Source organism: Brassica oleracea, chromosome C7 (assembly GCF_000695525.1).
Source record: "Brassica oleracea var. oleracea cultivar TO1000 chromosome C7, BOL, whole genome shotgun sequence".
In the NCBI taxonomy this organism is placed as follows: Eukaryota; Viridiplantae; Streptophyta; class Magnoliopsida; order Brassicales; family Brassicaceae; genus Brassica; species Brassica oleracea.
Window position 1 is genome coordinate 12,126,176 of NC_027754.1, and position 14,274 is coordinate 12,140,449.

The 14,274-nt window shown below is 33.8% G+C and overlaps 1 protein-coding gene and 1 pseudogene across 1 annotated transcript; one reads left to right on the forward strand and one right to left on the reverse strand.

The window, feature by feature from the left end:
* Window positions 1-3,418: 3,418 nt before the first annotated feature.
* LOC106302600 lies at window positions 3,419-6,635 on the forward strand (annotated as a pseudogene).
* Window positions 6,636-9,714: 3,079 nt separating this feature from the next.
* LOC106306848 (putative beta-glucosidase 5) lies at window positions 9,715-12,545 on the reverse strand. The gene is made up of 13 exons (XM_013743616.1): window positions 12,326-12,545; window positions 12,198-12,261; window positions 12,001-12,050; window positions 11,832-11,907; window positions 11,680-11,751; window positions 11,484-11,571; window positions 11,133-11,373; window positions 10,932-11,047; window positions 10,636-10,847; window positions 10,511-10,536; window positions 10,347-10,434; window positions 10,161-10,251; window positions 9,715-10,083 (listed from the first exon to the last, which is right to left on the reverse strand). The coding sequence occupies exons 1-13, from the start codon at window positions 12,458-12,460 to the stop codon at window positions 9,864-9,866; spliced, it is 1,479 nt and encodes a 492-aa protein (XP_013599070.1). The 5' UTR covers window positions 12,461-12,545; the 3' UTR covers window positions 9,715-9,863.
* Between the last annotated feature and the right edge of the window lie 1,729 nt (window positions 12,546-14,274).

Genomic DNA, 14,274 nt, shown 5'->3' on the forward strand with positions numbered 1-14,274 from the left:
CTTGGTTATTCGAAGTTACGCACAGGCCAACTAATTTTGGTTTCACGGTTGATCTGGATAAACGAACTTGCACTTGCCTCGAATTCCAAAAGCTTGGTTTGCCATGCCGACATGCCATTGCTGCTGCTTCTTACAGTAATATGCAGTACACCATGTTTGTTTGGAAAGACCATCTCAAAGAGACATGGGCTGAAACAGTTAGGGGTATCATACTTCTGGTTCCAACGGAACTGGTGTTGAGGTGTACGGGCTTTTCGTACTAAATATATTATGGTTGTAGCACATATTTGTTGTACACCTATAGTTGATCAATAGATGCATAACATTAATAACAAAAGTAGATATTATATCCGAATAATGTCACAAGAAGATCACTTGCAAGGAAGTTAAGCCCGGAATAGAGGATGTAGAAAGTCTGTATTTTGATAAAAACGACCAACCGCATTTTGGAATGTATTTTATTGTAGATGACCGATGAACCTGTGTTTGTTTGGATATGGTGTACGGAACTAGTGTTTAGGTGTACGGGCTTTTCGTACTAAATATATTATGGTTGTAGCACGTATTTGTTGTACACTTATAGTTGATCAATAGATGCATAACATTAATAACAAAAGTAGATATTATATCCGAATAAAGTAACAACACAGAAGGAAAAAAAGTACTTAGTGCACTAGCCGAAAACAGAACTTGGAGTAGCATAGAGTTTGTCAAAAAACTGCAGACAGAAACCGAAGCTATTACATGTAATTATAGTTATCAATCATCGGAATGGATACGACCTCTTCTCCCCCTACGTAGTGAAAGATCCGCCTCGAGTCCGCTAACATTTTGCGGCTGACCAATTAGGGGTTCATCACCTGAAAGAGCCAAATGGTTCTTCCTCGGCCGGCTCAGGTGAGGAACTTGAGCGGTAATCTGAACTTGTGGTGCTGTATTCACGACGGCTGCGATGGGTGGAGGCAGATGATGAAGCCGACATTTTTAGGGTTTCAATTTTTTTTCTCAAATTCGTCATAAGCCAGTCGACCAAAGTCTATCGGCTTTTCTCTTACAAACGCAAAGAGAAAACGAAGATACGAAAACATAATCTTTGGGCCATACGTGTTTAACTCCCAAATTAAGTACAATGATAAATGGAAAGTAAGATTTTTAGCGTATGTAATGATTAAATGTATTTTCATTGGAAAGATTGCGTTGTAACTAAATTGTAAAAGTGAATATACTTGTCAATATTGCCGTTGTTAGTCATTTTAAACGAATATAGCCGTTGTATATGGGTTGGAACAGATTATAACGGTTAGAATTAATTCCTATTTAAGGAGCTGTGCCTCCCTGGCACTCTACTCGCAACTTTCTCAAAATATTTTTAATATCCACAAACTAAATGACCGGTTGGTAAAATGACGGATATGGCGGATCCTTACTATGCGGAGATGAAGCAGCACAAACGGGATGCTGACTGGCTCTTTGCTTGCATGTATGCCAACTACTGCATTCCTAAGAAATGTTCGTGCGGTGGTGCTATAACGGTCGAAATTTACGAGAGAGGAAGAAACTACTATGTATGCAAAGTTTTTGAGGTTAGAATGGTTGTTACGCTAATCAATAGTTCGAAATTATTAAACGGTAATCAATCACATAAATATTATTTTCCTTCTAGGACGATGGTTTGCACATCCGACGTGCCTGCCATGACGCAATCGAGGAAGAGGTTGATGTGATGAAAAGTAAATTTCGCGAGGAGGTCTCGCTCCACCGTAGGCTACAATTTGAGGTTGAGGAAATGCGTAAGGATATCCAAGAGCTTAAGAATTTACTGATGAGGGGTCGCTGATCGAATCTTATCTTCAATTTGATGTAATGTTATATAATATCTTTTGTAATGTATGTGGGGTCGTTTATCGGAACAATTGTGTCATTTACGGTGGGTGATTTGTAATGTATGTGGGATCCAATATACAACGGTCGTACAACACGAAACGGTGCCTAACTATGTTTAACTTATTTCCCACAAACATATAAATAGAACGAATGGTTCGGTTGTTTATGAACACACAACCTTAGCGCATCAAATCTATCAGTTATGTAGAGCATATAAGGAATGAGGATTTTATATTCTTCCCTAGTAGTTGTTAATTTTTTCGGTGTATTGCGCATTCTACGGTTGGTAGATCACAATGTCTTTGTTAGACTATATATTCTAAACCTCCGTACATAGTAGATCTGATTTTCTAACACCTTTACTCCAATTTTGAAATTACTATTCAAACATTTTTTGAATCCAAATATATTTTTCTTATATGCAGTTGCTTATCTACATCAAATATACTATTTTCTAGATTTTTTTGCATTCTAAAAAAATTGATATGAATTTTACATAAAAAATGATAGTGAATGTCCAAAAGTGACAAAAGTTGATTTTATTATAAGGAGACAATACTTTAGTTTAGTTGTTCTATACTTTAGTTTAGTTGTTCCCTAATAAAAATCCATTACTTTTCAATATAAATATTTTTTGAGAAAATTGGAAAAATAAGACACGTAGAAATTGGATTTGTCCCTCTAAGACTTTATGTGTATATATATATATATATATATATATTGTCTCATTAAGATTTTAATTATTATTAATACCATTATACCCTTAAATTAATCTAAATTAATTTAAATTAAAATATATAATATTTTAATTTGTTTTCTTAATACAATTTTGTTAAGTAAAAAAGGGTAAAATAGAAAAAGGTAAATAAATCAGGTAAACCTAAAAATTGTAATTACCTTCTATTGTCTTCTCAGCCTATCTTTTTCTCCTTTTCAATGAATGGCAATTTTACGTTTCTTTATCGGTTAAAATCCATTGTCTCTGTTTTCTGTGTCTTTTTTTTTGTTTCTTCTTCGCTGTTTCTGTAACATCCCGAGTTGTGATATATGGAAAAGCTTAAGAGAATTGTTTTGGCTATCTATGTCACCAAAGTTGACTTACCTTTTCCGTCACACATCTGTTTAGAACTCCAGGGTTAAGCGTGCTTGGGCATGAGTAGTGAAAGAATGATCTATCGGGAAGTGATTCGCGATACTGTGCGAGTGAGACCAAAACACGGGCAAATGTCTGGTGATGATTGCAGGGTTAGTAAACAATGATTTCGAGCCTTCGAGAAATTAACGCACCATCCGTCAGATGGGATGTGGCCCATGGGTCGTGAGAGCGGGCGTGAGTGGCCCATTAGCCGTGGGCGGTCTGGCGTTACAGTTTCTTCTCCTATGTTACTTTGTTTCTTCATCCTTGTTTTTTCTCTTCGTTTCTTCTCTCGTCGGCTCAAGTCTGTACTTCACCATCAATTCCATCAAAACCTAACCAGTGATCTAATTTCTTTCGATTTGGTTACGTAGAAGTGTTGTGATGGTGAAATCGAGTATGGATACGCGATATGCCAAAGATTCAGTGGTGAACCATGATGGAATCGGATTCCCTTGCTTGGCTCTTACAGATCTAATGTCATTCCCTGAGAGATTTGGACATGATACTTACAACAAGGTTAAATATTTTGTCTTTGTGGGGTAATTTTGTCTTATTGTGAAGATTTTGCGTTGAAATTGTGAGTGTTGTTTAAATGATTGGCAGCTTGATGTGATTGGTATTTAGACCATCTTCAATGGGACACAAAAATTTTCTCTATATTTCACACTAAAATATTTTTAGTGTGAAATATAGAAGAAATTTTCTGTGTCCCATTGGAGATGCCCTTACGAAGCTCAGTTCTTTGGAGATCATTACGAGTTTTGCTGCAAAGTCGCTGATGTTAATGGAAAAACTGTTACTGTTGCAGGCCTTGATGGTGACCAGTGGCGGATCCACGTTGTTCAGGGAGGGTGCAGCTGCCACCATGAAATTTTTTTTTTATTAAGATTTGTTTTAACAAAAAAAAATTGCACCCATAAAAAAATATTCTTCTGCCCCCTCCTTTACAGCCCATACGAAATTTGAAGGCCCAAACTGATTGTTAATATGTTTTGTTTTAGAAATTTTACTTAATTATAGTTAAAGTACTTAATTAATTTAGAATTAAAAACCCTAATCTACTCATCTTCTCGTTCATCGTCTCTGTGTGAAGAAAAAGTGGTAATTTTTTTTTGCTCTTATATTAATGTTTCAGAGTTGTAAAGGTTTGCTTAAAACACCCTATTAGAATTATATAAACTAAACTCTTCTACTGATTTTTGCTAAACATATTTTTTTTTACAGTTAAATTCAATGGAGAAATATTTCAAAAAAGTACCTCCTCCGGAATCTGATGCCAAAGCTGATGATTTGCCATCTAACCTTGGTGAAAGGAAAGACAAAAGAAAATCTCCTCCAATAGATAATACCGATATTGAAGATTTGCCATCTGACCCTGGTGAAAGAAAAGATATAATGGAGTATCTTTCGCATCAAAGAGACGAGGTTAGACGCAAATATCTAACTAAAGGTCCATGTCAACCTTATGGTCATACATTTAAACAAATATTGAAAAGTGGTTCATTAAGACGATTCAATCCAGCTTGGTTTGATCAATATGGTAGTTGGCTAGAGTATAGCATATCAAAAGAAAGGGCATTTTGTTTATATTGCTATCTATTTAAAGATGAGATACGGATGCAAGGTGGAAGTGATGCATTTGTGAAAGAAGGGTTTAATAGTTGGAATAAGCCAGATAGATTGCGTACTCATATGGGTAAACCGCCCAACAGTTTTCATATTATTGCTGCTCAGAAATGTGAGGATTTGATGAATCAAAATCAGTCTATAGTACATGCTTTGTTTAAGCAAGATGATAAGGTGAAAAATGAGTATCGCATTCGCTTAACTGCTTCGATTGATGCTTCCAGATTCTTGTTACGACAAGGATTATCTTTCCGTGGCCATTTCGAAAAAGAAGAAGCTGTGAATAAAGGAAACTTCTTGCAGCTTCTGAAATACACAGGAGAACAAAATGAAACCATAAGTAAGGTCATTCTGAGTAATGCTCCAGGAAATAATCAGATGGTTTCTCCATTAATTCAAAAGGATATTGTCCATTCATTTGCAGAAGAAGTACGACAAGCTATTTTAGAAGAAATTGGTCATGATGTGTTTGGCTTGCTGGTTGATGAGTCTGCAGATGTTTCTCATAAGGAGCAGATGGGCGTTGTTTTTCGATTTGTTGATAAAAGAGGAGCAATCAAAGAAAGATTTATTGGAGTTGTTCATGTAAAAGAAACGTCTTCTCTAGCTTTGAAATCTGCTATAGATGATTTGTTGCTAGATATGGGATGAACATCAAAAAGGTGAGAGGGCAAGGTTATGATGGAGCTAGTAATATGAGAGGTGAGTTTAATGGTTTGAGATCATTGGTTGCTAGAGAAAACAGCTCAGCATATTATGTTCATTGTTTCGCTCATCAACTTCAGCTAGTTGTGGTGGCAGTTGCAAAAAAGCACTTTGACATTGCTGACTTTTTTGATATGATTTCTACATTGTTGAATGTTGTTGGGGCTTCTTGTAAAAGACAAGATAAATTTCGAGAAATTCAGCGTGAAGAATTAGAAAAACAGATCAGTAGTGGTGAAGTTAAGACTGGGACATGACAGAATCAGGACGTTCTTTACCAAGACCTGCAAATACTCGCTGGGGTTCTCATCACAAAACATTGTTGAGGTTGGAAGAATTATTTTCTACTACCATTAAAGTTCTTGAGTATGTCCAAGAAGAAGGCATGGATGACTTACAGAAACGTCAAGCTTGTGGTCTTCTCAAATATTTTCACACATTTGATTGTGTGTTCTATTTGCATCTAATGTTGCTTATTTTGGGGCTCACTGCAAATTTGTCATTGGCTTTGCAAGAGAAAGATCAAAATATTTTGAACGCTATGTCACTGGTGGAATCTACTAAAAGAGAACTGCAAAAGCTTAGGGATGATGGTTGGAGTTTGCTTATGGATAAAATTGCTTCTTTTTGTAAGAAACATAATGCTGGAATGCTCATCATGGAAGACGATTTTGTTAATCCAAAGAATCCAAGAAAGAGAAGCAACATAACCAATATGCATCATTATAAGGTCAATTGCTTTTGCACAGTTCTAGATTTACAGATTCAAGAGTTCAATGATCGTTTTACAGAGGTAACCACTGATCTACTTATTTGTATGGCTGCTTTAAGCCCGACTGATTCGTTTTATGGGTTTGACAAGGAGAAGCTGATGAGATTAGCTAAGTTATATCCAGAAGATTTTACCTATGGTGAGATTTTATCTCTAGAGCAGCAACTTGATATCTACATTGATAATATACGTAGAGATGAAAGGTTTAAGAGTGTGGAGAATCTTGGAGATCTTTCTTGTTTGATGGTGAAAACTCAAAAGCATATTGCACATCCTTTGGTCTACAGGCTTTTAAAGTTAGTTCTAACTTTGCCGGTTGCCACCGCAAGTGTTGAAAGATGTTTTTCAGCTATGAAATTAGTGAAAACAGCTGCACGTAACCGAATTGGAGATCAGTTTCTAAGTGATTGTATGGTCTGTTTTGTTGAAAAAGAGTTGCTTGACTCGGTTTCAAATAAGAAAGTGATAGAAAGGTTTCAAAAGATGAATGAGCGTAGAGTTGTTTTGTAAGAGTTTTTATCATATTTGGTGTGTTTTTTTTGTTGCAAACTTAATAAAACATTAATTTTTTTAATGAAGTGTATGGTATATTTTTGCCCCCATAATATTTATTTTCTGGATCCGCCACTGATGGTGACTATTTAAGGTGTTACTGCGAGGTGTGAGGTTCGTGGGCAGAAAGGTTTCTTCACTCTGAGGAAGACTTGTGACAGCAGAACTAAACTGATCGGTGGAGCTGATGTCTACTTGCCCGTTTGTCGTAAGCATTATATCACTAATTAAATTTTCATCAGTGCTTCAAAGGAAGTTTTGGATTCTGGCAATGCAAGAGCTGAATCATGTGCGGAGAAAGATGTTGTTATGGTCTAAGTATGAATAGCTGTGGAATCAGTAACATATAATATAGTGATATTCTGTTTATTTTCTGTGTGCTTTCGTGTTACTTGTCTTGGTTTATTATCCTCACTGCTGTCTTTCAAAAACACTTGAGATGTTTCTTGTATATAATATATCTGACGCCTTCTCTATGGCTAGATTCTGATCCATGTTTGATTTAAGCATGCCTTTCAGGTCAATTTTCATATTTTCATAACTTTAGTACCCAAAGCAACCTATCACCACTGCTCTTTTACATCAGCTATTACACAAAACGAGTACTGATATTATGAGAGTAAATATTTCATGCAAAAGATTCGACCATACCTTTCCATGAAAACCACGAAAATCCACTGATCATTGCAACAAGAATCCATACACCCGATTTAACATAGATAAGAACCATATTTGTGTGGATAGAGAGAAAAGATGTTGAGATGGATGAAGAAGAAAGATAAACAGAGAATAAACAGAGAGAAAAACGTGGGAGAGAAGATATTGTGCAAGATTTCCTGTAGATTTGGGAAAGAAAATAATCAAAATATTGTAACTTCCATTTTTTGTTATTTAGGTAGAATACATAAACTACGTAGACTAGAACGATGACTAATAGGTGGGATATTTTTTTTTCTCAAGCAGACCGCAAGTTATAGCTAGAATAGGTTATGAAACATATATAACCTAAGTTTGGCTATAGAGTAAACTTTACAACACATATTCTAGGTAGATGAAAACCACTGTTATCTGGCTATAATGAAACAAAAAAAATTCTAGCATGAGTAGTTTGTAATTGTATCCTAGTTCTAAACTAAGTAGACTGCCAAAATGAATATTATATGCTTAGGTGGGACATAAAATAAATATGGTTACATAAATTATTTTATTTAAAAAAAATATACATATACTCTTACTTATGTTTCCAATAGTTTTCAAATTTTTTGAAATTTTTAAAATTTAAAATACTAAATTTCAACTACAAAAGGGTAAAACAGATCCAAAAATGGCCTAAAAATCAAAAGTCTTGGTGGGACAAATAAAAATTGAGAGTGTCACATTTTGCCAATTCTCTCATATTTTTAATCAATAGACAACTTTTATCTATAGTTATCCCACATCTCTCTAAAAAGTCTTTAAACAGATTAACATTATATGTCCAACAACCCGTTTAACTATAATTGTGATAAAGCATATCTTAGGATTTTAGCTTTTCTTTTAAGTGTTTTCATTTTTAATTAGGTTTCGAATCAAGTCTTAATAAAATTGAATCTTATAAAAATGGTGAAAATACATAATCAAACAAAAAAAATATTTTAAAAAACAAAAAATGAAAATGCAAAACTGAAAAGATAAAATTAGTATAAATATATAATATAATTTAAATTTAGTGAAAAATATTCAATAATTAATTATCTCATAAAAATTATTTAAATAGGTCAAATATCTAAATATACAGTAAGATCTTCAATATTAAATGGGTTGACAATCCAAATCAATAATTGATTTTTGAATCCATCCAACTGGACCAAATTCATATAAAGAACTAATTGTTTTTAAAAAATATATATAAACTAAAAGTTAAATTTCAGTTTGAATAACTTTATAGATCATATGCATTCATATTTTTTATTATAAAAACTGAATATTTGTAGAAATTTATATGACTGAAATCATTTTAAATTTAAATTGGTATGTATTGCATATTATTTAGATAAAATACAATTTTATTTTAAAATAAAAAAAATAATTACTAAAAATGTTTTGAACCACTGCAAAAATGAAGTAAATTATGAGATTCACTAACGGTTCTTGTTTTTCCTTTGTTTTTCCTTTACAAAAAGGAACCACAAGAAGTTCAGAATTTTTAATGATTATAATTTTACAAGATTGCCATTAATAAAATTTTATGTTGAATGAAGATGTTACAAAAGTGGGTGATGATTCACCTTGTGTGAGAACCACTAAAAAACTGATCTCCATATAAAGACGACTTCGGTTGGTGATTTGGAAGCAAGTCTTCATGCAGTTGCTTTTTTTTTTCTGTTTGCTCAAGTAGAATCTTTGGTTGCGAGTTTAAACAATTTTGTGAGTCAATTTGGTATTTTCATGGATATGCTGGAAATAGGTGTATTAAGAGTTTCAAATATTTTTTATTAAGCTTTTTTCAAACTTAATGCTAAAAATTAAAAAATTCCATAACTTTTCAATATAAATATTTCTAATCAATATGTTACCACATTTCTCTAAAAATGTCCTTAAACAGATTCACATTAGATGGCCAACAACCCTTTTAGCTATAATCGTGATGTATATCTTAGGATTTTAGCTTTTCTTTTAAGTGTTTTCATTTTTAGTTAGGTTTGAATGGAGTCTTATAAAAATTGAGTCTTATAAAAATGGTGAAAAACAACAATCAATGTTTAATACATAATCAAAAATTTTTTTTTATAAAAACAAGAAAATGAAAATATAAAAAATGAAAATATAAAAAATGAAAAAATAAATTAGTAAAAATATATAATATAGCTTAAATTTAGAGAAAATATTCAATAGTTAATTATCTCATGAAAATAAATAATATAATTTAATACATAAATTTTAAAAATAAAGAAAAATTTCAATATAATATTTGTTTGAATAATAATATCCATTCCTCTTTATGACACTAGAGGTTTCTTAGCGCTTTACATGAAGTTTATTTTATAAAAACCAATCATGAATCAACCACTGAGAAATGAGAACTAACACAATACCTCCACGTTTATTGTAACATTATTACCTCCCAGGCTCCCCCACTAAATAAGATAAACATACGGGAAAGGAAAGTAAACCGGAAGGGGGGGGCAAACCGGGTTAATTCCTATTTTACAGCGCAGAAAAAGAACCAGAGTTCTTGAGCTCGTGTGAACTAGAAGTCGTGCCATTGAGAAAAGCAGAGTACCACAAAGCAGAGGTTTTAGGAGATCTCTTAAGTTCCGGGTCACTGAAGTTCACATAATACAATCCATATGTGTAGTTGGGATCGAGAAATTCGAACAAATCCATGAACGACCATTGGAAGTAGCCTCTTGTGTCAGACCCATTCCTACATAATAAAGTTATGTGACATTTAGTATTACAATTTTACATGCCAAGTCTTTTTTAAGGGAGAATATTGCACACCTCACTGAATTAAGCACAGCACCAATATAGGCATGAAGGTATTCAACTCTTCCCACGTCGTTGAGTGATGAAGAGTGGTTGCTTGATTGACCTGTTTTTGTGTTTACAGGAAATCTCAAGATCAGTAATGTTTGGTATCTAAGGGGAGAGAGAGAGAGAGAGAGAGAGAGAGAGAGAGAGAGAGACCATTTTCAAGAATGTAGACAGGTGGATTGCCATAGTTCTCCTTTATGTATGCCAACACTCCTTCAAGACCCCATGGTAGCACATCATACTGTGAATATCGTATGAAACTGAAAGATTACAATAGTTATGGTGATTCAAATGGGTTATTGGCTCTGGAAACACACCTTGACCAGTGTAGAGTTCCCAAAGGCTGTAGAAGAAAATGAAGTAAAGAATCAGCTATAGACTCGGGTAATGTGTTGATCAAAAACAAAAACAAAAGACTCGGGTAATGAACAAAAAGGCATACGGATTAGTGAAGCATTCATGTCTGACACAAAATCTTGGTCGGTGGAGCTAGTTAAGTGTGCAATGTACATTATAGTGTAGTGTATGACTCCTATGAAGTCGGATGAGTTCTTAACGAGATCTGACTCTTCTTTAGAAAAACTTGGCAGTCTCTTGCCTACGATTCTCTTCACCGAGCCTGGATAGTCCCCAAACACAAGCGGGTGCAGAACACTTGAACACACAAACGAAAATGATTTTCACTAAGAGCAGCCGAACAAGAATTAATGTGAAGACACAAAAATTGTTTCAACAAACCTGCCCAAAAAGAAATCTTTGGCTCTCTGAGTGGCCATCTCGTCTTCTTTAGAGCTAGTGAAAGGAACCATCCAGTAAGTAAAACATGTTATACCTACAGATCCATTTTGCTTATCCTACACCCATCATACGAGAGAGAGAGAGAGAGATGAAGAAAGAAATGAACCGAACATTCAAGAGGTGTATTGCGTGAGAGTTTACCTTGTACTTTTTCTTATACAAACTTGCTGTAGATGCATGTGTAAGTAACATATTATGGAGTGCAATATATTGATTAGTTGAAGAGTTTCCTCTGTATGAATTGGTCTGCGGAGTTGGAAGCTTAATTCCCAAGCCAGAACCTCCAAATGCTAGCATATTGGGCTCATTAATCGTTGACCAGAATTTCACTGTGTTCCCAAACTCTCTGAAGCAAACATCAGCAAAAGCAGTGAAGTCGTCGCTGCAACAGAAGATTATATAAGATAGAAAGATATATAAGCACATACTTCACTTTGGAAGTTTTTATTAATTACAAATGCAATTTAATTGTAGGAATATGTTTGGCTTTACATGATTTTGCGGTCAAACCATCCTCCGTATTCATCTTCAAGTGTCTGAGGGAGATCATCGTGATACAAAGTCACATGAGGTTCAATTCCTGCACTCACGTTTCATGCCAAAGAACAATAACAAACTCAATTCATGTTATTCCTAATTAAGACACAGTTAATAGTCTTGCCAATGATGATGGGAAGCACAATCTTACCATGGCTTTTGAGTTCATCTAGAAGGTTTTTGTAGAAACGTAAACCCTTTGGATTCACAGGACCTCTTCCACCTGAAAAAACAAATGAACAAAAAAAAATCTCGAGGCAAGGGGAACAAAATCTGAGTCATAGTAAAGAAACACCCACGCACTTGGTATTAGTCGCGACCACGAGATGGAGAGTCGGAATGCATCTAAACCCATGTCATACATCAGCCTTACGTCCTCCTAGACATATCATAATTATCACATATTTTTCAACTGTAATTGTTCCTAGTTGTTTATTATCAAAAATACATCAAATGTTTACCAATGACCAACCTTATATTTATGATATCCATCGCATGCTACATCTCCCGTAGGTCCCTTTCCTGCATCGTTAGGTGGAACTGATAGTTATTTTCCTTCTTTTTTTTTTTTTTGAACAAGAACTGATGGTTATCCTAAACCCTTAACTCTAGAAAACATCGAACTACTTTATGGATTTTAACTCAATATCGTTTTGGTGAAGAGCTTACTAGAGTGAAAAATTGTATCCCATATGCTAGGCTTTCTTTCGTCTTCATCAGCAGCTCCTTCCCACTTTTAAAGATCAAAGCAATTTCAGATAATCAAATTTTTTGTAAGGACCATTCAAGATACGAACCTGATAAGCAGAAACGGCAGATCCGAACACAAATCCCTCTGGGAAATCTTTTTTGCTATAAGTGTAAACATCATTGCATCTAGTGGAGAAAGCGAAACTCAAGAAAATAGTAAACAGAAACAAAATATGTTCCATCTCTTCTTGGCCTGTCTTATCTTATCGCAAAGGTCTTGGAAACATACTCCGGTCCTGTCAGGATGTATTTGGTGCATGTGTTAGTGGTGTAATATAAAATTTGATACTGATGGTCCGGTCCATACCTAACATTATTTAATATTGTTATTAATTTATCAACCACATGCTCCAACCACCACATGAGAGAAACTTAACCAGACAAGGCAGTGATCAGTGATCACATTACAGGGATTTACCATTAGGACAATAAGAACTCTAAATCATCTTACATCTGATATTATTATTCAAACAAATATTATAAGTAATTTTTTATTAAATGGAAATTTGCCTTTGGTCAGAATGGATATAATATAAATTTTCTACCTTCAAAATTATGATGATAAAATGTTTGAAACTTTACTCTTTTTAGGATTTATTTTAAGATTAGCACCAAAGAAAAAAATTGTAACGAACTGATTATTTTAGATTTGATATTTTAATCTAAATGATATTATATTGTTAATTATGGTTATTTTATTGTTCGTACTATTTTAATATTTGCACCCATATATTATTGAGGTTTTCATAATTTTTAGGATTAGAATCTAAAATATCCGGCTGCAATCCTGAAAACTTACTTCTAATAATTCCTATAAATCATAGTGCAGTTCAAAGTTTTTGTATTTTGCTTCTTAAAATGCATACATGTTTTCCACTTTTGATAAAAAAAAGTTTCTCAAAGTCAATAATTTTGACCCATCTAAATTTTTTTTCTGAATCATGTATACAAATTTAAATTTCTATTATATACAAACGTGTTTTTTAAAAAAATATTTTTTATTAAGATTAAATATTATATAAAAATTAGGGAAAATTACATGTTTACCACTTTCATACTACCACTTTCATTTTTACCACAACTAAAGAGACATTTTTAAAAATACATTTTTCATTAACTGGCAAAAGACTCTTATGTCTTTGTTTTTTATATATATAATAAATAAATATTTAAATATAGGTTTTAGGGTTTTAGGGTTTTAGGGTTTAGGGTTCGAATTTCAGAAAAATATAGGATTTAGGGTTTACGTTTAGGGTTTAGAGTTGATGTTTTAGGGTTTAGATTCGAAGGTTTATGGTTTAGAATTGATGTTTCGGGGCTTAGGGTTTAGAGTTCATGTTTCATGGTTTGGGGTTTAGAGTTGATGTTTTAGGGTTTAGATTTGAAGGTTTATGGATTAGAGTTTAGAGTTGATGTTTCGGGGTTTAGGGTTTAGAGTTGATGTTTCATGGTTTAGGGTTTAGAGTTGATGATTTAGGGTTTAGAGTTGATGTTTTAAGTTTAGATTAGTTAACCATATGTTTTTTTCGCCAAAGTTAATCAAAACGTTATAAATGTCTTTTACCCTTCATTAAAGATTAGGGCAAAAGTGGTTAATGTAAACATGAAAAATAGTACATTGAAAATAATATTTTTGGCCTAAAAATTACTATAAAAAATAGTTATCCCACATTTTTTAAAATAACACCAGAATCTAGTCCAATTCCATTAAAAAAACAACCAAAGCCACACGGTCGAGTCACTACAACAAAACACACCGAATTCCGACGGAGGTTCCGACGGACACCAAGGTCGTCGGACATTTGTGACGGAATACTGACAAATTTCCGACCAAATCCAAAAAAAATAAGTCGTCGGAATTCCGTCGGCTATTTCCGACGGAATTCCGACGAAATATGGTTCGTCGGAATTTTCCGACGACTTTTCGACGACATTCCGATAAAAAAAGTAACCGTTGTAGTCGTCGGAAGTTCGTCGGTATATTCCGACGAATTTC

Coding starts and splice junctions, on each gene's coding strand:
- LOC106306848 (XM_013743616.1), bottom strand. CDS start 12,460: ATGGAACATATTTTGTTTCTGTTTACTATTTTCTTGAGTTTCGCTTTC. Junction 12,262..12,325: donor CTGCCGTTTCTGCTTATCAG/GTTCGTATCTTG, acceptor GATCTTTAAAAG/TGGGAAGGAGCTGCTGATGA. Junction 10,252..10,346: donor TGTCTACATTCTTGAAAATG/GTCTCTCTCTCT, acceptor ACACAAAAACAG/GTCAATCAAGCAACCACTCT.